We start from the raw sequence: 26,541 nt of genomic DNA, 5'->3' as shown, positions 1-26,541 counted from the left end.
CCACAAAAGTGTGAAACCCAGTCCTGGACTCTCTTTCATTCACTGATGCAGGGTACATTTTGTGTGTGTGTGTGTGTGTGTGTGTGTGAGAGAGAGAGAGAGAGAGAGTGCATGCACGCGCGCGCACTCCTGGGTTCAGTCATACCTGACTCTTGGTGACCCTATGGACTGTGTGTGTATGTGTGTGTGCACGTGTGCGCACATGCTCGTGAGCTCAGTCATGCCCAACTCTTTGTGACCCTATGGACCATAGCCCGCCAGGCTCCTCTGTCCATGGAATTTTCCAGGCAAGAATACAGGAGCGGGTTGCCATTTCCTTCTCCAGGGATCTTCCTTCAGGAATCAAACTGGCAGCTCTGTGTCTCCTGCTTTCCCGTGTCACCTGAGAAGTAGATCATCAATACGAATGAATGAACAAATGAATGAATGAATGAATGAGACAGGGAGGCTCTCATGGGCGGACTGCAGTCAGTTTATGTGGGGCCTGTGGTCAGTTGGGGGGTGTGGTCAGCCATGGTAGGGGTAGAACTGCAGGCCACAAGCCGCCTAAATGGGGCCTATGCACCCTGGCCTCAAACCCTTGGGTGAGGGGTCTGGTCCCTTGAGGTTCAGGGCCAGGTCATGGAGGAACCAGAGTTCTGGGGTGCCTCCTTCCTGTCGAGAGGAACTGGGCTGGCCAGGCTGACAGGTCCAGCAGCATAGCCGAGCGGACACTCATCTGCAGCATATAACCCACTTCATGGAGCCCCAAACGTCGTGCTCGAGCACTCGCAACTCCTGCCACCGCTGTCCCCTGCCCAGCGGGCACTCCAGCCAGGCCGAGACCATGAGGCAGGTGCCAGCTGTGGCTCTGCTCCTGCTGTTGCTGCGGTCCGGTGAGTCTTACAGATCGCAGGAGAGTCCTACAGGCCCTACAGGTCTGTCCTGTTGGCAGCTGTAGCCCAGTCCCCACTCCCTGGCCAGGCTGGGGGCTGCAGCACTGGCCTCTTCTCGCAGGAGGAGGAAGGTTTCAGACATCCCACCTGGGGGAGTGAAGTGGGGAAGGCAGCGTGGGTGCAGGCCTGCGAGCGCTCTGAGGCGGTGACCCGGGCAGGATCCACCCCCACCCGCACCCCCACCCCTGTTCCCGCTGCCTCGAGTGAGCAGGGCCAAGTTCTGGGCTTGGCACTCTGCTTCCTCTAATCTTGGTCTCTCCAAGGCACAAACACAGGGCTGCCTGGGTGCAGAATCTGAACTCAAGACTGCTGGGCTCTAGCCCAGGGCCAGCGTCCACAGAGCCAGGAAGGGTGGCCGAGCACGGCCTGAGCCAGTGAGCCACAGAAGGCTGGGGGCGCTCAGCAGGGCACGGGGCAGGGGTGCAGGCGGGAGGGGGTGGGGGCAGCTCCTGCACCCTGGCCCCTCTCCCAGGCCCCAGTGAGGGTGAGCAGGTGTCAGCCAGGGGCCCCACCCGCCAGGCCCCTCCCAGCCGGGCAGGCTGCTCTCTGCTGGAGAAACTCTCCTGCATTCCTGGGCCCGCCTGGCCTGCCCAGCCACCTCCTCACTTCCGTGTCCTCAAGTCACCTTGCAGGGCCCGGCTGTCAGCCTGGGCTGCAGCCCTGCCAGGGCTCCAGGCTTCCCACCGGGGAGGAGGCACCTTGGTGGGGAGACCCCAGACTCCTTGGGCTCCACAGGGGCCCCCAGGCCTCGCCGCCCTGCCTTTCTCCCCTGGCACCAGGATAACAGCGTTCTTTGAGGGAGCTCTTCTTTGCCAGGGTGTGTAACCCTGTGATTGCTCCTGGTGGGTGGAGTAATCGAGGTCATTGCCAAAGTGCAAACAGTGGCCTGCACTTGGCTCTCCAACAGCTGACACCAGAGGCCTGAACTCCTTCAGCACCATCCTGGCCTCTCATCTCTGGCTGTTCTCTCCTAAAGCCTTGGGTCTCTCCTGCCTCCACAAGCAACCAGATACAGGAGCAGAAGGGCCCCGGAACCAGAGAAGGGGCCTGACACCCTGCTGGCTTGCCTAGCCCTAACAGGACGCCCACCCTGCCCAGCCTGGGTCTCCACATCGCTCTTCCCCAGGCAGTCCTGCTCCCACTGTCCCGCTTATATATTCCCTGGGCTCAGGCTCCCAGGATGTGGGCCCTGCTTCCACAGAGATCCTGAGCTCATGGGTGAGATGAAATGACAATTTCACCCCCAGGGCTAGGTGGGCAGAGCTCTGTGGGGCCAAGTGGGAAGACAGAAAGCTCAGCAAAGGGAGCCAGGCTGCCCAGACAGTACAATCAAGGAGGGCTGCCTGGAGGAGGGGGAGGAATTTCAGTTAGGTTTAGCACTCTGGATTAGGATCTGGATTAGCACTCTCTAGAATCTGGATTTAGACCCAGGAGGAAAGGGGTGCTGTGGACAAACATTCACAGGCAGGAAAAGTGAAGTCAAGGTCGCTTAGTCAGGTCTGATTCTTTGTGACCCCAGGGACAGTAGACCGCCAGGCTCCTCTGTCCGTGGAATTCTCCAGGAAAGAATACTGGAGTGGATAGCCATTCCCTTCTCCAGGGGATCTTCCCAACCCAGTGCTCGAACCTGGTTCTCCTTCATCACAGATGGATTCTTTACCATCTGAGCCACCAGGAAGCCTCAGAGGCCGGGGGCTCAGTCCAAACAAGAAGCTGAGGTGCATCAGGCTGGGGTGCAGAAGCCTGCAGAGCCTCAACGGGAGGGTCTGCCAGGCAGGGTGTGAGTGCCTTTGATCCCAGGCATGGACAGTGGATCCACATACTCATACAGGAGCGGGGATGGCTGTGGGGAGAACCTGGGCAAGGCTCTGGGAAAGTCCCATGGGGAGGGAAAAAGCTGGCCAGGGCGTTTCAGCTTCATGCAAGAAGCAAGAGCGCAGGGTCTGGGGTTATCGATCTGACTGTGAAGAAGGCTGTGCACCGAAGAATTGATGCTTTTGAACTGTGGTGTTGGAGAAGACTCTTGAGAATCCCTTGGACTGCAAAGAGATCCAACCAGTCCATTCTGAAGGAGATCAGCCCTGGGATTTCCTTGGAGGGAATGATGCTGAAGCTGAAACTCCAGTACTTTGGTCACCTCATGTGAAGAGTTGACTCATTGGAAAAGACTCTGTTGCTGGGAGGGATTGGGGGCAGGAGGAGAAGGGGACGACAGAGGATGAGATGGCTGGATGGCATCACTGACTCGATGGACGTGAGTCTGAGTGAACTCCGGGAGTTGGTGATGGACAGGGAGGCCTGGCATGCTGTGATTCATGAGGTCGCAAAGAGTCAGACACGACTGAGCAACTGAACTGAACTGAAATCAGATTATACTAAGACGGGGGGCTGGAGGGAATGCCCACCTGGGGCACGTGTGCATTTTTAAAGAGCCCCTTGTTGACACAGTCAGTGTCTGGGCAGACGTCCTGCTGGCCTGGGCTGACTGCCCTCACCCCCACGCGTCTGTTGGCACCTCTACCTGGAAAAGTGGCCAGTCCTGCCTGTGCCTGCCTGCTCTTCTTGGTCCATGCTCAGCATCCTCTGCAACTGCTTCACTGTCCGCCCCCCAGCACTGGGGAGTGTGCCCCTCAGCTGGAAGAATAGGGTCCTGTCAAAACTCCCAGGGTCACAGAGGGGTGTGGCTCAGCCCAGCCATTTCCTGCCTGGCCCCAGGGGCCCCTCAGCCGCCTGGGACTGGTTACTGAGAGGGGCTGGGGTGTCGGGGAAGTGTGAGATGGGGAGAGGCTGTCCTGACCCCCTCAAGCTCTGATCAGATCCGCCCCAGTGACCAGATCCACAAGCAGGGCTCTCGTTACGGGGCAGGTTACCTGGAGCTGCGCTGGCACTGGTCAAGACTGTCGGCCTGGCTGGGGTCTCTGTGCTGGGGTGGAGGGGCCTGTCAAGGCCAAGAGGCGGGCCCTGTGCCTTGTCCAAAGACTGGGGGACAGTGGTCCCAGGGAGAGGGGTCCACTTCCAAAGAGTGCCCCCCGCCCTCCCCCCACCCCCGCTGTCCCTCACACAGGCAGGGGTGCTGGGGCCGCCTGTGAGCTTGCTGGAACGCCTGAGAGAGGGGCTGGCACCTGGGACTCTGGGATCTTGGGAGGACTGACCCATGACCACGGGCTGGCCTTTCTACTCCCCTGAGATGAGCGAGACAAGCGGCTGGGCAGGCAGTTGGACGTGGAGCCTCGCTCACTCTGTCTGGCCCCTTATCCCAGCCAGCCCTAGGCTGGAGGAGGGGGTTGGGGAGGAGGCCCCACAGCCCCAGGGCCGAAGGCCAGATCCCCAGCAGAGCTTCCAGACGAGGACGACTGTGGGGTGTGGAGGGAAAGCCCTAGTGGGGTCCCGAAGGAGCCCTCTTGCCCCAAATGGGAGGTTCAAGCCCTGACGGGGTCCCCTCCCTGGCCTCTCTGATTGGTCCTCGTGTGGCAGGGGGCCTGTCTGCCCTTGCAGGTGAGCCCTGGCCCACAGCCCGGCCTGTGCACACTGTCGGGGGTGGGACCTGCGGCTGAAGGCTGCTAGCCTCTCCTGCCAGGTGGACGGTCCTGTGGAGTCTGCAGGAAGCTGAGTGTGCAGCAGAGGACAGGCTAAGGACCCGCAGAGGACCTTAGAGGTCCAAGCAGAGGACTGCAGCTTGTGCAAAGTTGGCTGATCACCCTCTTTTTTCTCATTTACAGGAACTCAAGGGGGCGAGGCACTAAACGGTAAGGATTCAAGGCCTTTGGGTAGGGGGACAGGAGTGGGCTTGGCTGAGATCTCCGAGACTGGCCAGGACCCCCATCCCCAGTGAGACCCATAATGAATGGGCCTGGGATGGGAATCCCACAGTGGGGAAAACTGGGGAGCCCAGACAGGAGTTTGGGGGTGGAAGGGGAAGGTCTGGGGGCCCATTTGTCAGGCCGGAAAGTGAAGTCACTCAGTCGTGTCTGACTCTTTGCAATCCCATGGACTGTAGCCTACCATGTTCTTCTGTCCATGGGATTTTCCAGGCAAGAGTACTGGAGTGGGCTGCTATTTCCCTCTCCAGAGGATCTTCCCAACCCAGGGACTGAACCTGGGTCTCCCGCATTGTAGGCAGACACTTTACCGTCTGGCCGGGGGGTGGGGTAAGACCTTTACCAGTGTTATCTCACCCCCACCGCCCAGAAGGTCAGGTGTCACGGGTGAGGGGCAAGGGGCCCACAGCCTGCGTCAGAAGCTGACTGATGCCCAGGCTTCCGATTTAGGCCTAAGGTCCCGGAGCGGGTCAGGGGCAGGAAAGCTAGGAAGTGAACAGGATAGGAAAGCTTGAGTGTGGGTTTTGGGGTGGGAATCAGAGCTGAGGGGATGGGCTTCCAGGGATCGCCCCCCAGCCCCGCCCCGGCTCTGTTCCCCCAGCCTGCGGGCGCCCCCGGATGCTGAACCGGATGGTGGGCGGGCAGAACGCCTTGGAGGGCGAGTGGCCTTGGCAGGTCAGCATTCAGCGAAACGGAAGCCACTTCTGCGGGGGCAGCCTCATCACGGACCGGTGGGTCCTCACCGCCGCGCACTGCTTCTCCAAGTGAGTCGGCCGCGCCCGGCACTCTGCTCCCTGCCCTCCGCCGGTGGGCAGGGGGCACAGATCGTGCGACAAAACTGCCCCCTCTCCGCTCGCCTCCCGCAAACGCCGGGCTTCAGCACCGCGGACAGCGCCGGCCCAGGCCGAGCCCCCACGGCCCGAGAGAGGCTGCGTCTGCCTCATCTGAGCCTTCTCTGCCAGGGCTCCCTTTGGGTCCAGCCTCGGGGCCAGCTTCCAGCAGCAGCCCCTGCTTCCGGGCTCTTGCTGCCCCCAGCCCAGCTGCGCATGGTCCATTCCCCCCGGGGGCTCACAGTGAGGTGATTCTGCCAGACCGGCCGCCCCTGCTGCTGCCCGCAGGGTCCTCCCGTTGCCTGCCTCTCTTCCTCGTCTCCTCCCACACCTCAAATCCAGACACTCCCTTTCTGGTTGGGGCTCTGGGCACAGGTGGACGAAGCAGAATGGCCATTCCTCCTCCTCATGCTGAGGTCACCTACACTGGTCCTAACCAAAGGGCCAGGCCATCCAAACCCTGCTTCCACACCATGAGCTGCCTGGTCCGGGGCCTTCAGGGCTGCCCAGGCATCTCAGCTCTCGCCACGCCACAGCTCTTGCAATTCTAAAACCTCACATCTCGAGTTCAGAAATCCAGGCTCAGAGGGAGCAAGTCACTTGCCTCAGGCTGGGCCCTGGTGGGTGATCATCTCCTTTGACCCCCACGGACAGCCTTTCAGGTGGGGACTGTTACTGTCCCCATTTTACAGACAAGGAAATGGAGTCACAGAGAACTTGCTGGGTGACTTGCACGAGGTGGCTGGGCTGGCCAGGGTGGAGCTGGGAATTTAAAGCTGCTTGGGGTTTACACCCTTTCCCACCTCATCCCGCAGTACACCCCCCTGGAGAGTGCACTCTGAAAGACAAAGTGTAGACTGAGCTGTCAGCACCCTGGGGAGCGGGGAGGAAGTCCGACTCCTCCCTGCTTCTCATCCCCTTAACTTCCGCTGACGCCTCCCCGGCCGCCTCACACCAGGTCTCTACTCTCCCACCAGCACCTCTGAAACATCCCTGTACCAGGTTCTGCTGGGGGTGCTGCAGCTGGCGAGGCCAGGGCCACATGCCGTGTATGCCCGGGTGAAGCGGGTCGAGAGCAACCCCCAGTACCAAGGCATGGCCTCCAGCGCCGACGTGGCCCTGGTGGAGCTGGAGGCACCTGTGACCTTCACCAACTACATCCTCCCCGTGTGTGTGCCTGACCCCTCAGTTGTCTTTGAGTCGGGCATGAACTGCTGGGTCACCGGCTGGGGCAGCCCCAGTGAGCAAGGTACTGGGGGCAGGGCGGGGAGAGAAAGGGTGGCACAGGCTCCTCTGTCCACGGGGTTCTCCAGGCAAGAATACTGGAGTGGGTAGCCATTCCCTTCTCCAGGGGATCTTCCCAACCCAGGGATCGAACCCTGGTCTCCTGCACTGTAGATAGATTCTTTACCATCTGAGCCACCAGGAAGGTCCACAAGATCACTGCTCAAATGGGTGGAGTAGGTATGGGAAAGGGGCAGCAGACACAGGAGGAGGGTCCCCAGGGAACAGAAAGAGCTTGGCCTGGTGGGTGGGAGGTGGGAAGAAGGAACTCTGTCCCACAAAGCCTCCAGCCAGAAGATCTAAAAACTCAAGAGAAAAGCAGGTGGGACGGAGCTGCAGTTCTTGAGAACCAGGGCCTGGGGCCCTTGGTGAGACTGTTCCCTGAGCCGCACCTGCTGTCTCCCCTCTGTAGACAGCCTGCCCAAACCCCGGACCCTGCAGAAGCTCGCCGTGCCCATCATCGACACGCCCAAGTGCAACCTGCTCTACAGCAAGGATGCGGAGTCCAGCTTCCAGCCCAGAACCATCAAGGACGACATGTTGTGTGCGGGCTTCGCTGAGGGCAAGAAGGACGCCTGCAAGGTGGGCACCGGGGTGGGGCGAGCCGAGGCTGAGCCCTGCTCCCCGGGCCCCAGGCAGAAACCAGCCCACCTGGGACAAGGGACAAGGCCCAGGAGGTGGGCCGGCAGGGCCCAGACCAGAGCTATGCATTCAACCAGCTGGGAAAGTAGGTTCCTGGGTTCCGCCTGGGGTGTCAGTCAGTGGGTCTGCGGTGGGACTCAGGAAGCTACATCTTCAAGACACTTCGCTGAGGTGATTCAGGGTGGGTAGTGTGGCAATGCTAGAGAAATGGGCACCCCAGGCTGGAAAGGAAGGACCGTGGGGACAGGGGTGTCCTGGGCAGAGATGAGTGAAGGGAGGGAGACAGGCGCCGGCACTGAATCGTGCAGCTGCGGAGCCCGGTTCTTCGGCCCGCCTGTGCTGACACAGGTACCTCTGCTTCGGCCGCAGGGAGATTCTGGGGGCCCCCTGGTGTGCCTTGTGGGCCAGGTGTGGCTGCAGGCCGGGGTGATCAGCTGGGGCGAGGGCTGTGCCCGCCGGAACCGCCCAGGTGTCTACATCCGGCTCACTTCCCACCATGACTGGATCCACCAGATCATCCCAGAGCTGCAGTTCCAGCGGGCAGGGCCGGGCAGTGCCCAGAAGCGGGACCCTCGGAGCTGGCAGCACCTCAGTCGGAACTCTGCACGCTGCCTGGCTGCCCGAGCCGTCCTGGTCCTCGCAGCCCTGCTCGCCTTGCTCTGAGCCTTGCTCGGGCCGGTGGGCAGTGGCCGCCCAGGTCTACAGTGTACATTTGTACATAGCCCTCCAGTTCCCCCTCCTCTCAAGTTCCCACTTATTTTTATTTATGTTCACTCTCCAATAAAGACCCAACCTCAGGGGCAGGGCGTCTGGTGCTAGGGAGGGGTGTGGGGGCGAAGCTCCACACTGGAAGCTGGATGTAACCCAGCCCCACACTGGCAGCCTCCCCGCTCCCCCGTGTCCTTTTTTGCCAACCTGGTTGTCACCATGTGTCATCAACGGGCACCCAGGGATGGCACTGGGGGCAGCGACCGACACTGGCAGGGGGGCCCAGCAGAGCTCTGGAGGAGGGGGCTGTGCGGGGCATCAGGGAGCAACCCCCACTGCCTGTCGGACTCACCCAACAACGTCCCTTGGTGAGGCTGAGACGCTGTGCGGAGGCAGGGGCTGCTCCTGGTGCCCCAGGGCCCCCTGAATCCCGGCTTCCTTTCCTCCATGCCCTCCCTCCCTCCGTGTCAACCTCCCCACAGGTTAATCTGAAGTTTTGGGGGTGAGAGGCTGGAGTAGGGGTCCACACCAGCTGGGAGACGTTGAACAAGCCACTGTCCCATCTGAGCCCGTTTGTTTCCTGTGATCCTGGGGAGCACCTCCACCAGCCTCCCAGGTCACAGTGTGGATGGTGAACTTGCCTGAGCATATGTCAGGCAAGGCTCCACAGCCACCTGGAAGCATCCAGGGATCCTGCAGACCCAAAAGCCCAGCAGGCTGAACCCCCCCAGACCCAGGGATGCAGGGGTGGGCAGGGCCCTCCTGGAGTCCACACGCTGCTGGCCAGGCTCGGATGGTGTCACACAGAAGAGGGAGGCCCAGGCCACGGTGGGGCACGGAGGTCGGTGGGCCAGGGCCCCAGCAGACAGGCCTCGACAGCTCCCTGGGCCAGGACCACCTCCTTCCTCTTTGCTCCACGTTTGGGATTCAGATTGTTTGCCGGAGCAGGTCATGGTTTCTGCGAGGACTCCTGGGGATTCCCTGCCCACAGCCCCCCGGCCTCAGTTCCGCTGCCCCTCCTGCCCCTTGTCCCACCAGCCACCCCATCCCACTCCCTCCCGGCCCAGGAATCCAGCAGGCACAGAGCTGAGGCCCGCAGCTCGCTCCGACCCCTTCATGGCCACGATGGTGAGGCTGTCCCCGGAGGCCGCCCCGGGTTCTCCGCCTGGCCTGTGTGTCCACAGCAGGCCTGCAGCCAGCCAGTCCACTCCCCGGTGTTGGCCAATTCCCGAAAGGCAGCGGCTTCTTGCCCTGCTCAGTGAACACGAGTGGACGAGAGTCCTGGGAGGCCTGGGCCTTGCACGCTGCACACATATGCCCACACAACACACGTGCACCCACACAGACACACACACCAGTTCACATTCACGTGTACATGCACACAGGTGCACACCCACGCACAGAAAAACACATGCAAGCGCGTGCACGGGCCCAGCTGGCCTAGCCGGTGCTGGGGGAATGCAGGCCTGGCTGTTTACGGAGCAAACCAGTAAGCACTTAGCAGGCATCTGCTGCGGCCTGGCCCTGGGGACGGAGGCAGGAACAAACACAGCGTTCCCGTCCGCTCCGCTCTGCCCAGGCGTGCTTCTGGCGAGCAGGGAGCGCTGCCCGGTGGCCCCGGGGAGTGGGCCGTCTGCGAGCTCCTTCTCCAGAGCAGGCATGGGCTCTGAGGCCTCGGGGCAAGTGGGGTGGGGCAGCAGGTGCAACGAGGCCTGACCGGGAGGCGGGGGGAAGGCAGGGCTGTGGGCGTCCTGAGTACAGCCCCAGGGGCTGGGAGCAGGGGCTAGCCTGGGTCCTGGCGCCATGGAGAGGCCACCCTGCCTGGGGGAATAGACTCCAGGTCCTGCCATGGTGGGGTCAGAGGAGGGCAGGGCAGCCCACCTGCCAGCTCCGTGGAGAGAGGCCAGGGTGGGGCCACGTGGAGATCAGGGAGCACCAGGCTCCCCTTGGAGGTCCTGCCACCCTGTCTTCACCTCCCCCTGCCTGCTATCCCAGCTTTCTGGGTACCCTGGGGTCTCCCTCATGCCACCAGCGTCCTGCCTCTGCCACGGGGCAGGGGTCTGCTCTGGGTCCAGTGGTCCTAGGAAGGAGGGGCACAGATGTCAGGACAGCAGAGCACCCCGGGTACCCCCCCAACCAGGCTGGGAGGGTGAGACTGCGGTCCTGGGTGGGCCCCAGGGGGTGGCCAGCATGCGACTCCAGGCCAGGTCCCCCATGACCTGGGCTCCCAGACACCAGCCCCACCCAGACCCAGGCAGACACTCAAGGAGGTGGGAGGGGAAGAGACTTTACTGACGCCGTTCACGGTGAGCTCAGAGCTGTGAAGTGTGGGTGGCAGTGTGCCCCCAACTGCCCCACCCCGTCCTGAGGACCCAGCACAGGGGCCCCCGACCACAGGCCCTGGACTGGACCGCCATCTCCTCTTGGCCCTGTGCTCAGACAGGAAATGGGCATGCACTGCAAGACCAGCTGCTCTGGGGCGTCTCCAAGCGCCCGTCGGGCAGAGGGGCCCGGAGGCAGGTCCAGCTTTGCTCTTGACCTCAAAGAGCTGGGAGATGCCAGGTTTAGTCCTTGCAGAAAGCAAACTCCTTGGAGAATCTGAAGTCCTCCCCATGTGCCCCGCTGTACAGGGCACGCCTGGAGCCCCACTCCCACCCGACAGGGAATTCCCACTTGAGCCAAGCGGGCGCTGGAAACACGACAGGCAGCTGGTGAGACCAGCCTCTCAGGGTCACAGACGTCCTAGCTCAGCCGGGGCGGCTGTCCAGGGAACTGCCCCAAAGCCTGAGGAGCCACTACCAGGGGGAGCTGGAGAGGCCGTTGTTGGGGGGCACCCAGGGGACTTCAGGGAAATGTCTCTGAAGCTGGTGCTTCCAGCACACGCTTGACGCAGTATGGCATCGGCACTTTTTAAACGATTTCAAAAGAACCAGGTGAGGCGGCGGGGGCTGGCCTGGCCGCGGGGGTGGGGGTCGGACTGGACAGGGACCCAGGCAGCCAGCAGAGCTGCCATGAGCCCAAGGTGGTGCTTCCACGGCAGCAGCTCTTCCGTGCGCTTTAAAACACTAACAGCTGTTCTGCTCAGTCATAAATACACAATTTTATTTGCTATTTTCAGGGGAAACTTAGGCATTAAACTGTAAGCTGATAAAATACGGATACCTAAAAAAGTACAAAAGTATAAATATCCCCTTAGAATAAATTTTAGTGAATTAAGTTTTAATATCTTTAAATTAAAAAAACGAACAAACCACAAGCCTATCTATTATGTCAAGGTCACAAATCAAACGACGCAAAGCAGTCAGCAGCGCCCCACGGTATCCCCGAGGCTCCAAGGGCAGGGCGGGTCTCGGGGCCGAGTGTGCCCTATGGAAAGGTTGGTGTGAAGCCAAAAACGCTGAACCACGCACAACAGACCTTACAAAAGGAGGTAAGTCCTAGTGCTGGAGAACTTGGTTCATCAGGTAATATTGGCAAAGGAGAAGAGGGGCAGGCGAGAAGCCTCCGGTAGCGTCTGGAGCCAGGCAGGTCGGCACCCAGACGGGATGGGGGTCACAGGTCCCCGACCCGCTGGGGAAGGTCAGCTCTCAAAGCGTGTGGACAGCCGTCCTCAAAGGAATCCGATCCAGCAGCTCCAGCGTCAGGCGGGGGCTGGCCGTGCAGGCTCCTCCCCAGCGCCCCAGTAATGTTGGAGAACTGCATAGTTACATGAGCGCGCGCTGGCAGAGGCTGTCCATGTGCGCTGTCAACACCCGACCTCCAGCGTGGCCTGGAGTCTCAGCTCCGGGAGCCCGTGGACAGGCCTCCCGCCCGCCCTCCAGCCCAGGTGAGAGCAAGGCACTGCGGGGCGCTGGCTGCCCCCGCGCCGGCCAGACAAGGCAAACTCGTCCCGCCCTTCAAGTGACGGGACAGGTCCGCCCAAAAGGCAGCAGCGCTTTCAGGCGTCTCTAGGAAGTGAATGCGCTGGGAGTCTGTCCACACGGGGAAAGAAAGGACGCCACGGTCTCTTGTCTGGAAACTACAAATGGAGAGGCCTGGGTCGGCCCGGCTGGGTCAGGCCCAGGAAGTAGTGAACACGCGGAGGCTGGGAGACACCACCAAGCCGTCACGTCTGGGAGGCACAGCAGACCCCCTGTCCCAAGGACCAGGGTGGCCAGAGGGCACCCAGAGCCCGGGGCACTGTGCCCACCTCCTACCAGTGAGCCCAGGCTCCGTTACAGACTGTTTATGTAGCACCAAGAACACGGTCCTTGAAATGATCTTCGGTGATATAAGGGCCAGTCAGGAGCCCTGCCTCGGGCCTGAGCGGCACTTGGGAAACTGAGCGGAGGTCCCCACAGAGATGCCCGCCCAGCAGGAGCCGCCTGCGAGCAGCAATGCCCGGCTTCAGACAGCTGGTCCCGTCTCTCACCACCCACCTCAGAGGCAAAAAAAGCATTCACACCCAGATCTCTAGAGAAATTATCAAAAGCAGGTTTCTTCTCACGGCCAAGCTCCCTCGACACGGCGGATCATTGCGTCTTGGGAAAAGGTAAAACGTCTCTTCAGCTTCAGCAGTGTGTTCCTCACATCCTCGAACCCCTTTCTTGCAAAATCTGAAAATGCCAAAGACAGACAGTGAGGACTCAGGCCGTGAACAAAAAGGCAGCGTTGCAGGCCACGGTCCGGGAAGCAATGGACCCATGGGGCTGCGGGAAACCACCAAGTGACCGTGCTCGAGGCAGTTGCAGTTCTGTCCCCACGGCGCCTCTGGGGCCCCTGAGACTCACCAGTGCGGCCCCGGGGGACAGCTCCTCACCAAGGCCCAGAGGACCCCAGCCGCATCTCCCTCAGTGGCCTCCCAAGGGTAGGAGGCTCCCCCCTCCCAAGGGTGCCAGAGCCCACCTGGGGGTTAACTGGCCCCAAACCTTGATATTCTCTCCACCCCAGCTTGGTCCAGGTGGAAGACACAGGTGTGCGGCCAGGGGCCCCACCCAACCGGCCCTCTTTTTCCTTCCATGCCCCACTGCAAACTACACCCTTCCACCTGGCCCCCCGGGCCTGCCCTGTCACCCCCTCGTCCACACACTGCCTGGCTGAGTCTTGTCTTCTGTAACCAGACCCTCAGCCTGGGGGGCCAGCTCCCTCCTTATAACCAGACGGAATCTGGGACACACTCCTGACCCCAGGTACCAGGACAGGAAGGCCACTGTCCAGCCAGGGCAACCCAGCCCATGCCAGGGCAGTAAGATGACCCTCCCTGCGACCTCACTGGTAGCAAAAGAGGTCTCCTGGGAGAGCTGAGAGAGACACGGCCCTGAGAAGAGGTGCTGAGCCCTAGATCCCCCGAGCTTGGGCCGTGCCTGGGAGGGCGAGCGCACACAGAGGCCGGTCAGGTGAGGCCCTGCGGGCACGGGCAGACTGCTGCCTTGGGGCCAGCGGCTCGCCACCAGCACAGCTGCCCAGAGCCAGGCGGCTAGCCTGTCATGTCCCGCAGGCATGTTCTGGTGACTCAGGAGAAGTTCAAGCTGTTCAGCCCACCCTGACAGCCCCCGCCTGCCGTGGCGTCCGACAGCTCTGGGCCTCCAGGCCGCCCTCCCGCCCTGCCCACCACCAGCCACCCAGGAGGTGCACCTTCCACCGGGCTGGGGGTGCGACGGGCTGAGGGCCCCTCCTCAGGCTGGATGGGGCAGGCCCCCAAGTTGGACTCGCCTGCTCACTGGGAAAGGCCTGGACAGGGATGTGGCCTGAGGACAAGACCCGGGGCTATCTCAGGAGGGCCTGCGACCCTGGCCCCATGGCAGTCTGCAGGAAAAGCTGGAGTTTGGGGGGCCACGAGCCGCCCACTCCGTAGACTCCAGCAGGGCAGCGGGCGTCTGAGCGTACAGGACTGAGACGTGGGAAGGTCGAGCGGGCTGGGAGTGAGGGGCCATGCAGGAGGGAGCGGCCTGCTGCAGCCGGAGCCCCAGCACCATCTGCACACGAGGGCGGAGACCCCGCTTGGGAGCTGTGGCGGGCACGGCCCGTCTACCTGGATGGGCTCTCACCTCAGCCGCCACTGGCGAGAAGGCCTAAGCCAGCTCGCAGGAATGGAGCAGGCCGAGCCTGGTATGTGGCAGGGCCCCCACGGGCCGGGGCAGCAACCCACAGCGGTCCACGCCCGGAGTCAGTGACTTCGCCAGCACACGCGACAGCTGTAACGGGGGTAGTGCTGAAAGAACCTCCACCCTCCTCCGGGAGGCCGGCTCCTCTGCGCTCCTGCACCCCCACTGCGGTGAGCCCGAAGGGGCGGTCACTCCAGGCTGAGACGGGCCCCACCCACAAACTGCACGCCTGACTCCAGGCTGAGAAGAGGGAAGTGAGAACCCGCGGTGATTTCTTCAGTGTAACGAGTGTCGCGACCGTCACACCCGTTCCCTGTGTCCCTTTTCCTGGTCCACATGGCTGCTGCAGAGTTTACAACGACAGCTGGAGCCCGCACTGCACCAGCCCAGACCAGGCCCTGCAGACTTTGCTCAAAGGTCCAGGCGGCAGACACCGCACGATCTCCGGGTCAAAAGGCACACTGAGGATATTATGTACTCGTACAACCACCAGAAAAACCACCACCACCAACAAAGAAGCCATTCCTGGCCCGTGCCCCCAGACCAGACCTCAAGGCTCGGGGGGCCCTGGGCGACGCCTGCCCCCGGCCCCTCTGAGCTCCACCTCCGCTGGCCATGCGAGGGGGCAGGCCTGGCACTCCCTGCTGACTGGGTTCTGGCCGGGTGGGCAGCAGGGGCCTGAGGAGCAGCGGGGCTGAGGGGTACCCTGGGGTCTCCCAAAATGGCCAACTGGAGGGTCAGCACAGACCCTTGTCCACCAGCAAGCCCCATGAGGCACGGGGAGCAAGGTGTCAGGGCCTACCCTCCGAGGCACAAGACCAACTCCTCAGCCCTGAGCCAGAGGGTAGCTGGGACAGGGTGGGGATATCGTGAGGCTGGGGCTGCATGTCCCTAGGAGCCACAGGCCTGAGGCCCAGCTGCACCCCCAGGCAGATACGCACAGTGCCTGGGGGCCCCAGGCAAGGTCTCACCCCGACGTGGGCGTCCTCCGGGGGACAGACAGCCCACTCCCGGACAGGCCGGCATGGGTACTGAGCACAGAAGGGCCTCTGCCAACTACAGGTGCGGGGCAGGTGCGGCGGGGGAAGTGGGGCTCAAGGAGGCGAAGGCGCGTGGTCAGTTTCGAGGGCGGCAGGCTCACCGTGACATTTACACTTAATCTGAGTCACTGTCACCGGGACCCGTGTCCTCGTCGTCACTCTGGCTCGGCACGTGGCGGGCGGCAGGGAGGAGAAGAAGAGAGGGCGCGTCAGTGCAGGCAGGGTGGGGGGCGGGGGGCGCCCACCCTTCAGTGCGGGCAGGGGAGCCCACCCAGATGGGCCAGACTCCTTAGAGCAGCCGTGCTGGCCACAGCGGAGCAAGCCGTCCCTGGGTCCCTGAGGCTGCAGAGTTCTCCTTCCCTCCGCGTTGTGAAGCACTGTGCCAGGCCCAGAGCCTGGCCGTTACCCTCAGCTCCTGGGAGGCCATGACCTCCAGGACACACCAGAGTCTGACTGCGTGATGGGGGTGGGGTCAGTTGGCCGGGGGGCTGGAGGCTGCAATCAGGCACATGGGTGATCGATCACTGATCTGTGGATCAATCATGTCTACCTAACCAAGCCCCATAGACTGGCTGAACACAGGTTGAGGTGCATCCCTCGGGGCAGGGCCCCGCGGCCCAAGTTCACCTCTGCGTGAACTCCAGTGGGCCCACTTTCTGGCCTCCGCCCCACATCTGCTCCGAGTTTCCAGTGCACCGTGTGCCTGACCTGGGCGCCTGGGCCCCTTGTCCGGCTGCCCCGCCCCCACTCTCTCGGGTCACTTCCCCCGAGACGCGTGTGTGGGGGAGGCCGGCCCCAGTCTTGGCCCAGGGAGGGGCCACCGTGACGGGGCCCTTGGAGCTCACGGCACTGCTCCCCCCAGGCCACGCACAGGCTCCCCCAACGACACCCCACCTGGCGCCCTCAGCTTCCCACAGCTCCAAGGCCCCCTCTGCTACCGCCCCCATTTAGAAGCCGCTGTGGTGACCACACTCCAGGACTAGGTATTTCTGGAGAGAGAAACAGGGCCGCGCTTCCACTGGCAAAGGGATCTGGGGTCACACCCGGCGCTCCGGCGGCACAGACGGGTCCTCCTGCAGCTGAAAAGCACCTGAGGGAGATGAGCCGGGTGGTTGCCTGGGGAGCTCGGCTACGCAAACTTTTCAAGTTCAGAAATAAAAGCTGCTAAAAATAGACAACTTACAAAGAGCCCTGCAAATGCTCATGGAGACGAGGCTCCTTTGGAGGCTGGGGCTCTGGGGAGGTGGGCCAACTCCGAGCCCCTGAAGCCCCACCCCAGGCAAGGCACCAGCACCCCTCACCTCCGGACCCCTCACCTCCACCTCGCCGGTGGAGCCCTGGCGAGGAGGTGCCTGCAGCCCTGGAAGAGGAGGGAGACGGCCACCACGGATTGTGGGCGCGGTGACTCTGCAGCCCGTCCTGAGCCTACGCCTCCAAGAAGACCCTGAAAGGCTCACGGCAACAGTTCTAGGCCTGGAGCAGATGAGGTGCCCCTGGGCAAGCATGTGGGGAAGGCCAGGGAGCCCGTTTAATGTCATCAGGTAAAGCCCTCCTGACTTGGGCCTTTCCCACACTCCCTCAGAGCACCTCTGATGGCCACCTGAGCCTCCCCCAGGGCCGTCTTCGGGCCTGGCCTCACGGGCTGGCCGCCATGGAGCCCCAGGCCCCCCAAGCTGGCTGCAGGGTCGTCCAGGCACCGCTTGGCCCGCAGCTTTGGAAGTCCTGCCCATACCGATGCTGGACTCTGCATGGACAGACATATCTGGAGTCCTGACCCAGGGATGAGCCCAGAAGACAGCCCTTAGAACCTGTCACCTCTGGACAAGGGTAGCAACCACCCCTTGCCCGTTTTCACCCTGGCCGTACTTGAGCTGCTCTGCGGAGAAGTGCCCGATGGCCCACAGGGAGGGGCTGGTGCCGGGCCGAGACCGCTCTCTGTGGAGTCGAAGAATCAGACACCCACCAGATCTGCTCCGTCTACCCCCACACCAGCGATGGAGGCCCTGCCCTCCAGCCCCAACGTCCCGTCCCCAGGAAAACATCACAGAGAAGTGCAGCCCCCACCAAGGAGAGCACTTTCAGGAGCAGGCCTGTGGGCAGGGGCGGTGAGGGTGGGGGCCTGGGTGTCCAGCGACCCTATGCCCCATGGCCCAGGGGCATCTGCGCTCTCTGTTCCCGACTTTCGCTTCCGACACGCCCGGGGACAATGAGGGACGACAGAGCAGACGCGCAGGGTGAGCTGGTGGCCGCGAAGCCCGCGAGGCCGCAGCGCAGGGACGACGGTGAGTGGCAGCTCGGGAAGGAGCGAGCCAGCCCGGCAGGCGGCGGGCACAGTGCACCCACCTTGGCCTTCTCGCTCGGCTCGCTGGCGGGGCCGTGTGGCGAGTTGTGCAGCTCCTTGGAGACCACACACAGGAACTCGGCCTGGTCCTCGCTGCCATAGTTGTAGGAGGAGCCGATGCTGACCAGCTGAGGGAGAGAGGGCCGGTGGGACACGGGTTGAGAGCTGCCCCCCAGCTCAGGACCAGCCCACCGGGAGGGAAGCCTTCGGAGACACCCAGCTGAAGAAGCTAGGGACAGGGTTCAGTCGAGAGACTTTCTATGAACTTACTGAAAACAGTCTCCAAACACCTGGGCTCAGGCTCAGGCACACACGCACGCGCGCGCGCCACGCACCCAGCTCCTCTTGGGGGTCCTGGCTGGGCCCGCAGGGGATGAGCAGTGGCCAGGGAGGGGAGTGTGGCGTTGGAGCCGGCAGCAAGCAAGCAGGGCGCTGGGGGACCCTTCGGGGCCGGGCCCAGGAGCAGGAGGGGGCCACAGTGCTCTGCCCTGCCCGTGAGCATGGGCCAGAGCACACTCGAGGGCGAGCCCCCCAGGGAAGCCAGGACTGGGCTTCCTCACGCCGGGGCTGCTGACCAAGGAGTGGTTGAGGAGGACCGAGCCAGCACCTTTTGTGACGATTCACAGGGGCACCAAGAACAGTGTGATTATTTCAAAACACCCCCGAAAGGGGTGGCCTTAACCAGGAGATGCCTGGAGCCCTTTAATTTCTCCCCTGGGTAGTCTGCTCCAGGGGACACTCTGAGGAGCCAGAGGGGCTAGCGGGGTCATGGGGTTGTGAGGTCAAACCTCAGAGTCTCAGCCTGAGACACAGGCACAGGGACACTGAGCTTGTGGGGGCACTGCCCACTCACAGGACACCCTGGCCATGGGCAGACGCCCCCAGGTAACGGGCTGCAGGCCCCTGGGACGAGGGGCAGTGTGCCTGCGGGACTGTCAGAGCGCCCTGGATGGGGCGGCAGGTGGGCGGGAGGAAGAGACTCAGCTCTTGTCCCTTCTCCCTGTGGTCCTGGCCGGGGCGCTGCTGAGGAAGCGAGTGGCTGGGTTGGGCCAGAGTCAGCAGCGCTGCTCAGTCACGGGCAGGACGGAGCAGGAGCCTACCGGGCAGCCCCCCAGCCTACAGCAGCACCAACGGCCTGGGGGGCTGGGACGGACACGGGCCAGGGGATGAGGGGTGCAGGACACACACACAGAGACACACACACACCCACCCCTATATACACAAGGACGAGGACACACACACACAGATATACATACACACACAGATACACACATGCACACACACACACACAGAGACACACACACACCCCCCCACTATATACACAAGGACGGGGACACACACACACACAGATATACACATACACACACACAGATACACACACACACACCCCTATATACACAAGGACGGGACACACACACACAGATATACACACACACACAGATATACACATGCACACACACACACCCCCCACTATATACACAAGGACGGGGACACACACACACAGATACACACACACACAGATATACACATGCACACACACACACACACAGATACGCACACATACACCCCTATATACACAAGGACGGGACACAAACATACAGATATACACACACACACACGCAGATACACACACACACACACCTTTAAACACAAGGACAGACACACACAGACACACACAGGTACACACATGCACACACACAGATATTCACACACACACAGATATACACATGCACACACACAGACAGATACACACACACACACCCCTATATACACAAGGACGGGGACACACACAAACATACACACAGATACACACACACAGATACACACATGCACACACAGATATTCACACACACAGAGATATACACAGATACACACATGCACACACACACATAGGTACACACATGCACATAGATACACACGGGCACACACACATACGAGCACAACACATACACGTATATACACACGGACACACAAAAACAGGTGCACATGCATTTATATACACAAGGACACAGATGTACATACGTATACATACAGGTACATACACAATCACACACGTACACACAGAGAAGTACACACACGTATATACTCAAGGACACACATGTACAGGTATACACACACAAACACATGCACACATGTAGAGATGCCACAGAGAAGCCCAGGGACAGTCGTACCACAAAGCAGTGACTGGACGAGGAAAGATAACTGCGGAGTGAAGACTGGGCAGTGGGACCCCAAGACCAACTCCTGCTGGCCCCAGCCCTGTGCCCATGACGATCCAGCCTGGGCTGGCATAGGCTGCTGTTAGTGAGAGGCGCGGGGGACACTCTGGGGACCAAGCTTCCAGGAACCGCAGCCCGCCCGACGCCTCATTACTGGTCCCGGGGGCCAGCTGCCCTGAGCACCGGGCAGGGCCTTGGTAATGAGAAGCTTCACTGCCCTGTGGGCTCAGAGGTCTCTACCTGCTCGAACTTCCAGCCGTCGGACATGGTGGAGACCATCTGCGTGAGCTCCTCCTCTTGACACTGCAGGACACGGTACACGTGCTTCACCGGCGCCTGCGAGAGCAGACACAGGCGTGTTGCCGCGTGGGGGCCAAGCCGGGGGCAGCCCCGGAGGCCCACGGTTCCCCTCCACCTCTCAGCCCAGGTCGTGACGCCCACAGGAACCCCAAAGCAAAACAAACATGCTGCAACAGCAAATGTCTTCTGCTTCCCCATCCGCCTCCAAAAATATTTCTATTTCTAAATTCCAAAATAAATGAGTCATGTTCCTGAAACCCAAGAGCACCTGTGGCTGGATGGGAACGCATGAGGGCAGCCCCGCCTGCGCCCTGGGGAGCCTTACCAAGCGTCTGACCCCAGCGGCAGCGCCAGGCAGGACCAGCCTGGGCCCTGCCCCCGGAAGACAGCGCTCAGCCAAGCATGCTGCACTCGGACAGGAGCCCGTGGGCCTTCCCGGCTGCACACCCCCACCCCAAACTCCACCCAGCTCCGCTCCCAGCCTGGGCCGCGTGGCCAGAGCTCTGCCCTGACACCGCCCCAGGGACAGGGTCACAGCCCCAGTGCTCCGATCCCCACCCGGCCCAAGAGCCTTCACCCGGGGCACACGGAGGGCGCTGAGCGCTGCCCCGCCTGTGGGGGCCTCGCCCACGTCCCCACGGGGTTGGGGGTGCGACGGCACGGGCACAGAGGGCCGGGCCAGCCCAGTCACAGGCTTTGTCTCTGAGGGGGCTGGCAGCAGGGAGCAAGGCCGCACACTGGCCAGAGATGATGGTGGGGCCTGTGGCCGCATCACCTGCCTTCCCCCGGTCCCTGACCAGCCACCTGGAGCAGCCGATGGTCAGCAAGCTCTTCAGAGAGGCTGAGAGTGCCAGCTCCGGGCCTGCAGGCCCCCGGGGGGAAGCCCGGCTCGGGAGGCAGTGGCAGGGCGGTAAGAGGGAATAGATGCTTAGTCAGGAATACTGGCTCTCAGGGAAAGCGTGCACAGGGGCCGCACTCTGCAGCCACTGCAGAGCCTGGCACCACGACAGGACCACTGCCGAGACCCTCAGGAGCCTGCCTCGGGGAAGGTGCCAGACAGCTGCCTCAAAACGCACTGGCCCAACAGGCAGCGGAGTGCCCACGCCAGCTCCAGCACCACTGACCGTGGCCAAGTACAAACAGGTCCCACGTGGACTCCATGCCCTTGGGATGGGGTCAGCATCAAGAGCTGTCCACTGAGTCCTTCCTGATCAGAGCCAAGCCTGCTCTGCCTATACCCCACCCCCGTCCCCGTCAGCACCAGCCCACCGCCGGCTCCCCCAGGCTCCCTGCCAGCCTTCCACATGGGCCAAGGAGTTGGCCACCACAGGACCTTCGCACCTGCAGAGCTCTGCCTGCAACACCCACCCGAGACGGCTACACACACAGGCCCATGGAGGCCTCTCACTCGTCCTCTGCCCCTCCTCGCCAGCCAGGGCGCCAGCTGGCAGGCACTGCGAGAGGCGCCCAGAGGGCAAGGCAGGTCACCAGGACAGCTCCAGAGGAACTGGTCAGCCAGGAGAAGGGAGCGAGCCCCGTCGCCAAACAGGTCTCGGAAGGGTTCTGGTGCCAGTCACCCATCTCACCTGTGATGTTTTGCTGTCTCGCTCTCTAATTTTGTCCTTGACGAGTTTTATTAGTGAGGTGATATTATAAAATTCCGCTTCCTCCAATACCCCTAGGATAAAGAAAAATAACTGATTTCCACCAGATCAAATAAATGCTGTCTCTGCCCCGCAGTGAACCCAAGGCCCGTGCACATAAAACAGACAAAACACACAGGTATGCACTAAACAAACGCTGCAGAAAAAGATGCAGATAGGCAGTCGCCGGAGCCAGAGGGGCCAGAACGGAGGCGGGAGTGGGCGCAGCTCAGCAAGCAAAATGGGGCCGAGCCCTGGGCTCTCAGGACACCCAGCTCCATGCTGGGAGCCAGAGCACGGCCAGCGTCTGCAGACCCGGGCAGAACGCAGAGTGGGCAGCCAGGCTGCCCCCGAGAGGAGCAGACCCAGGGTGGCCGAGCCCGGGGGCCCCGGGAGGGGTGTGGGCCCCAGGCAGTGTCAGCCAGGACCCCCAGAGAGCAGCGGGCCCCAGGTTAGAGCCGCCCTCCCTGAAGAACAGGGAGTGAGAGCCGCAGCCCCTGGAGGGCAGGCTGAGCCTGAGACCAGCATCTCCTCAGGAGGGAGCTGGGGAAGGAGTGGGGCTCCGCTCCCAGGGCTGGAAGGCCCCCACCGCTTGCCCCACCCCCTCCAACTCACCTTCCTCTGCCAGGTCTTTGTTAATGACCAGCTTCCCATGTCTCAGGTAGTTCAGCACGGGCCCAAAATAGGTGGGGTCTCTGTCGATTAAGTAGGCACCTGTTTCGTCCTGTAGAGAGCGAGAGACCAGCTGAGCCCAGACAACAGGGTGGTTTCTGCAGCTGACTGCCAGAGGGGCCTCACCCACAACCGGCGCTCAGCGCACGTGGCACTTCAGGGGACCCTAGCAGCATCGCCTGCCTCAGCCACCCGCGGCTGCTGGCCCTGACCCATCCCCACTGCAGGTGAAGCTGAGTCTCAGCGCTGTGGTGGCAAGGTGACCGCCACTCAGGGGCAGGGGGACCGTGCACAAGACCCTCTCTGCTCAGCTCCCAGGACTCCTGAGGCGGGTTCACCTTTTGCTCAGTCAGGCCCGCCCCCTAGTGACCCCACACTCTCTCTGGGACAGCGGCTGATGGCCGCTCTGCTCATTTCGGGGCTCCTCCCTGGGCAGGACTGGGGTGGGGTCCCAGGCTCAGGGAACCGAGGACGCCTCCCCGACAGGCGGTGCCTCTCAGGGCCTGTCTTCAGAAGGCGCCCCTTGGCACCTGGTGGGCTCTGTCCCCCCCCGACAGGGCCAGCGTCTTTCTGCTCCCTTGCTGCCCGCGGGGGGCCTTTGGCGTCAGCTCAGCACCATCCAGGCATGCCCGAGGGAGGTGGACACACAAGCCCTGGCACAGGGGAGGCTGTGGTCCCCACACGTGGAAGCGCCAGGGGAGGCCTGTGGCAGCCCTTGGTGCAGAGGCAGGGCAGGGTCTGTGCCAAGGACAAGAGTCTGAGGTTCACCGAAGGCCACGGCCCCGCCTCTTCCAGGACACCATGTCCACTGCTCTCTGGTCTGCTGAGTGCGACCTGGCCCAGGCTGCTGTCCAGCAGGGCTGCCGGCAGGATGGGGGACTCAGCGGTTCCTCCCCTCACAGGTGCCCCCTTCCCTCTGCACCTGGGCCAAGGGCCCCAGAACTCCTCTGAGACAAGCAGGTGACTCGTAAGTCAGGAAGCGTGGGGCTGGCCTCCCTGTCCAGCAGGTGCCTGCTGGGATGAGGCTGAGGTCCCGGAGGCAAGAGCCATGGAGGACGGGAGGGGCAGCTGATGGGCCGAGTCCCCAGCGTAGCGTCAGGGTGCTCATGGTAGGAGGGGATGCAGGAGAACCCCCCAAGCCTCCTGGACGTGGTGAGCCCGCGGGTGCCAGAGGCACTCTCAACTGTGAGGCAACGTGCTGTGCGAGGGGCCCCTTCTCCCTCGTGCGCATAGAGCCCGGAATTTCGTTCAGTAAACCTGGAGGCCTCAAGGGTTTTCCGTCGAGTCCATGAGGAGAAAAGGCAACCTCGGGGATGGACCAGGGGACGTGAGGATGCATACCTTCCATGTACTTCTACTGTTTTCTATCTCGACTGCCTCTGCGCCAGAGCACAGCCGCCCGGAGTTGGGCACCCACCCACCCTCAGGGCACACGCGCCAGCTCCCGGGGGTCCCAGGACCCACTGTCTGAGCTGGCCTCCAGGGGCCCCTGACACTCCACACGTCTCCCGTGCAGCATCACCAGCTGAGGGCGGGACATTCAGTCCAGCGGCTGCTGAGCCAGCCCTGCGCCCCCTCCGGGGAGGGAACCCCCACCTGGCCCTGGAAGTGCAGGCCCCAGGCACCCCGCGACGCTGCAGGGAAGCAGCCACTCCTGGCAGCGACGGGCCCACCTCTCCAGGAAGGACCTGAGGAGTCTTCTCGGCGGTCTCCTCGTGGGCCCCACATGGCTCTCGGGCCCAGCCTCTCTGCGAGCACCTGTTCTGATCGGAAGGGCTTCCTTAAGAAACAAGGTTGAGGCTCCAGAGTCAGGACAGGCGAGCAGCAGTGTGGGGGGCAGCGCTCGCTCACTTGGGGCACAGAGGCAGGAGCTCTGCAGAAGCCGCGCCCCAGCACCGAGCCCATGCTGGAGCCCACGCTGCTGGTGCGCGTCTGCGCCGGCAAGGGCAGCCGTGCCCTGGGCCGCAACTAGGCTGCACCAGGGGAGCCTGAGGGGCGCCAGGGACCTGGGCCCTCACGCTGTTTGTGTGTAAGTGGCCCCGGGGCATCCAGCCTAAGGCAGAAATAAATAAAAACACAGAGCACAGAGAGAGAGAAGACCCCCCTCCCAGTCCCAGATGCAGCAGCCGCGGGCTCACCTGAGCCACAGGACAGGGAGGGCGGTCTCCGTGCTGTCTAGTTGGCAGCGGGGGAATGCCGCCCGGCGCCAGCTCCCGCAAGGATGAGCTTGTGACCTGTGCCTGGCCTGGCCAGGGGGACAACAGGCAGGAAGACTCGAGGATCTCTCTCCTGCCCTCAGTTTATATAATAAGCCTATGTCACATTCATATAGTGGTGAGGCTTGAGATTTTTATTGTTTTTGTAAAAGAGCCAGAATTAAGGTTGCTTGCTCAACAAACCTTTTTTTTTTTTTTTTTTTTAATTGACTATCCCCTCTTCTCGCCAAGTTAGCATGTGACCTGCTTCTGCAAGTGCTGGCTTTGAAATACACATCCACCCAAAGGCACAGAGGAGAGAACTGCTGAACTTGCTCATGAATATTTAAGAGGCCACGCCCACCAGGCGTCTCTCACTGTCCGCTCACTCTCGCGCCCTGCCCAGGGCTGAGCAGTGGGCTCCAGTGAACAGTGAACCTGGGCCTTGGGCCACAGAGGCAATGCCATGGCCAGGAGCGCCCTGCCCGTGTCCCTCCTCTGGAGAAGCCCACGCCACAGGCATCCACGGGACCCCTGACCTGCAGTCAGAGGAGGGAGGCAGGGAGGGGAATCCTGATGGGAGACGCCACGCACCCCCACCCCAGCCCCTGATGCTGGTTAGGAGGCAGCGCGCCCGCCCGCCCGTACCCGGCCCGCATGGTCCGGGCAGGCTTGAACGCCCTGCCAGCAAGCACCATGGGTCTGAGCTGGCGGCCGCCCATGCAAAGGGCCATAAAAAGGAAAAAGCCCACAAGGGAGGGGGTGAAGCTGGGCCCTCAGGCGAGATTGTCAACAGAGGAATCCTGTTTCCATCTCACTGTACCCGGCTCCTCTCAGCCACCTTCCCAACTGCAGCAGACACACCAGGCAACACAACATGATCGCGGCTATCGGCTGGAGGCTAGAAGTTAAGGGGGTGGAGTGTCCCCAGCTAAATGCAAGGTCTGCTGTCCAGATTCGCCATCTGAAACCTAAACGCAAAAGTGTGGAGTTATCTGTGCACAAATGTGTGCAATCAACATAATTAGAAACACATTTCACTCTGAAATTATCCATTTAAGGGATTCTGTGTCACTTAAAACCTTCACCTCTGCCCTCTTTTCTCTTTAGTTTCCTATGGTTTGGCAAGTGCCTGACCTAGAGGAGACCTGAGACATCACCAGTTCCAAATGAGGAAACGGAGGCCAGAGAGCAGAGGCCCGCGTGGGCAGCGGCTGCACTGACGAGCGTGGGAGAGCTGGCGGCCCTGACCGCATGTGCCCTGCGCGCAGTGGAGGGGCACCCCCGCAGCACACGCAGGGAAGGAGGGGGGAACGGGGCCCTGGGCTCCTGGGGCCCCGACCCCAGGGCGCCTCACAGTCCTAGCATGTGGCTTAGGAACAGAATCTAGGGTACACCCACGACTCCAATGACGCTCACTCAGAAGCAAACCACAGGGCATGTGACAGGACCCCCACACGAGGCTCCTGGTTCTTCTCTTAGAACCAATCCACCAGGGGGTGGGGGGTGGGGAATCACACCAAGCTTCCTGAACAAGCAGAGATGGCTCACAGGACCCGGGCCCGCTTGGAGCGGACACTGTGTCAACTGTGTGCAGAGACAGGGGCCAGGCACCCAGGGTGCGGGGCAGTCGTGAGCAGGATGCCGTGGGGAGGCCCACCGGCCATGAATACCTCTGTCAAAGGCAAGGGGGCAGCCACCTGTCCGGACTGCTCAGGTACCTCCCTGCCTACAGACAGTCCAGTTACAGGATACCTGCACAGAATTCCCCTACAGATGCCACGCTGCTTACCTTGGTGGGGAGAGAGAGAGGAGGGGGAGGGAGGGGGGG

General features: G+C 62.1%; 2 protein-coding genes across 4 annotated transcripts in view; one reads left to right on the top strand and one right to left on the bottom strand.

Annotated features, from left to right (window-relative positions):
• Positions 1-378: 378 nt before the first annotated feature.
• PRSS27 (serine protease 27) lies at positions 379-8,322 on the top strand. 2 transcript variants are annotated; one of them, XM_040254596.1, is made up of 7 exons: positions 379-467; positions 725-875; positions 4,655-4,681; positions 5,355-5,517; positions 6,561-6,832; positions 7,280-7,449; positions 7,879-8,322. In XM_040254596.1, exons 1-7 carry the CDS (start codon positions 435-437, stop codon positions 8,170-8,172), a joined length of 1,110 nt encoding a protein of 369 aa, XP_040110530.1. In that variant the 5' UTR covers positions 379-434; the 3' UTR covers positions 8,173-8,322. The 2 variants fall into 2 exon arrangements, with proteins under 2 accessions (XP_040110530.1, XP_040110541.1); XM_040254607.1 differs by having other exon boundaries at positions 379-875.
• A 2,975-nt stretch (positions 8,323-11,297) lies between these two features.
• Positions 11,298-26,541, bottom strand: part of KCTD5 (potassium channel tetramerization domain containing 5) — a 26,950-nt gene continuing 11,706 nt past the window's right edge. The window contains exons 2-7 of one of the 2 annotated variants that reach the window (XM_040254569.1): positions 22,459-22,567; positions 21,787-21,878; positions 20,141-20,236; positions 17,684-17,809; positions 15,442-15,500; positions 11,298-12,812 (exon numbers count right to left, since the gene is read on the bottom strand). In XM_040254569.1, the coding sequence (XP_040110503.1) occupies positions 15,456-15,500; positions 17,684-17,809; positions 20,141-20,236; positions 21,787-21,878; positions 22,459-22,567 (468 nt within the window). In that variant the 3' untranslated portion in view covers positions 11,298-12,812; positions 15,442-15,455. The remainder of the gene's footprint in view (positions 12,813-15,441; positions 15,501-17,683; positions 17,810-20,140; positions 20,237-21,786; positions 21,879-22,458; positions 22,568-26,541) is intronic. The other variant, XM_040254580.1, reaches the window with a different exon arrangement.

The sequence above is a fragment of the Oryx dammah genome, unplaced genomic scaffold (assembly GCF_014754425.2).
Source record: "Oryx dammah isolate SB20612 unplaced genomic scaffold, SCBI_Odam_1.1 HiC_scaffold_2, whole genome shotgun sequence".
In the NCBI taxonomy this organism is placed as follows: Eukaryota; Metazoa; Chordata; class Mammalia; order Artiodactyla; family Bovidae; genus Oryx; species Oryx dammah.
The sequence above is the reverse complement of the archived record's forward strand: the minus strand, read 5'-3'. Positions and strand labels throughout refer to the sequence as shown.

What these genes read in the sequence shown, in the direction of transcription:
- PRSS27 (XM_040254596.1), top strand. Translation starts at nt 435, where the DNA reads ATGAGACAGGGAGGCTCTCATGGGCGGACTGCA. An exon ending in CCTGCTGTTGCTGCGGTCCG is followed by an intron (nt 876 to 4,654) that starts GTGAGTCTTACA and finishes TCTCATTTACAG; the next exon opens with GAACTCAAGGGGGCGAGGCA. An exon ending in GGGCAGCCCCAGTGAGCAAG is followed by an intron (nt 6,833 to 7,279) that starts GTACTGGGGGCA and finishes TCCCCTCTGTAG; the next exon opens with ACAGCCTGCCCAAACCCCGG.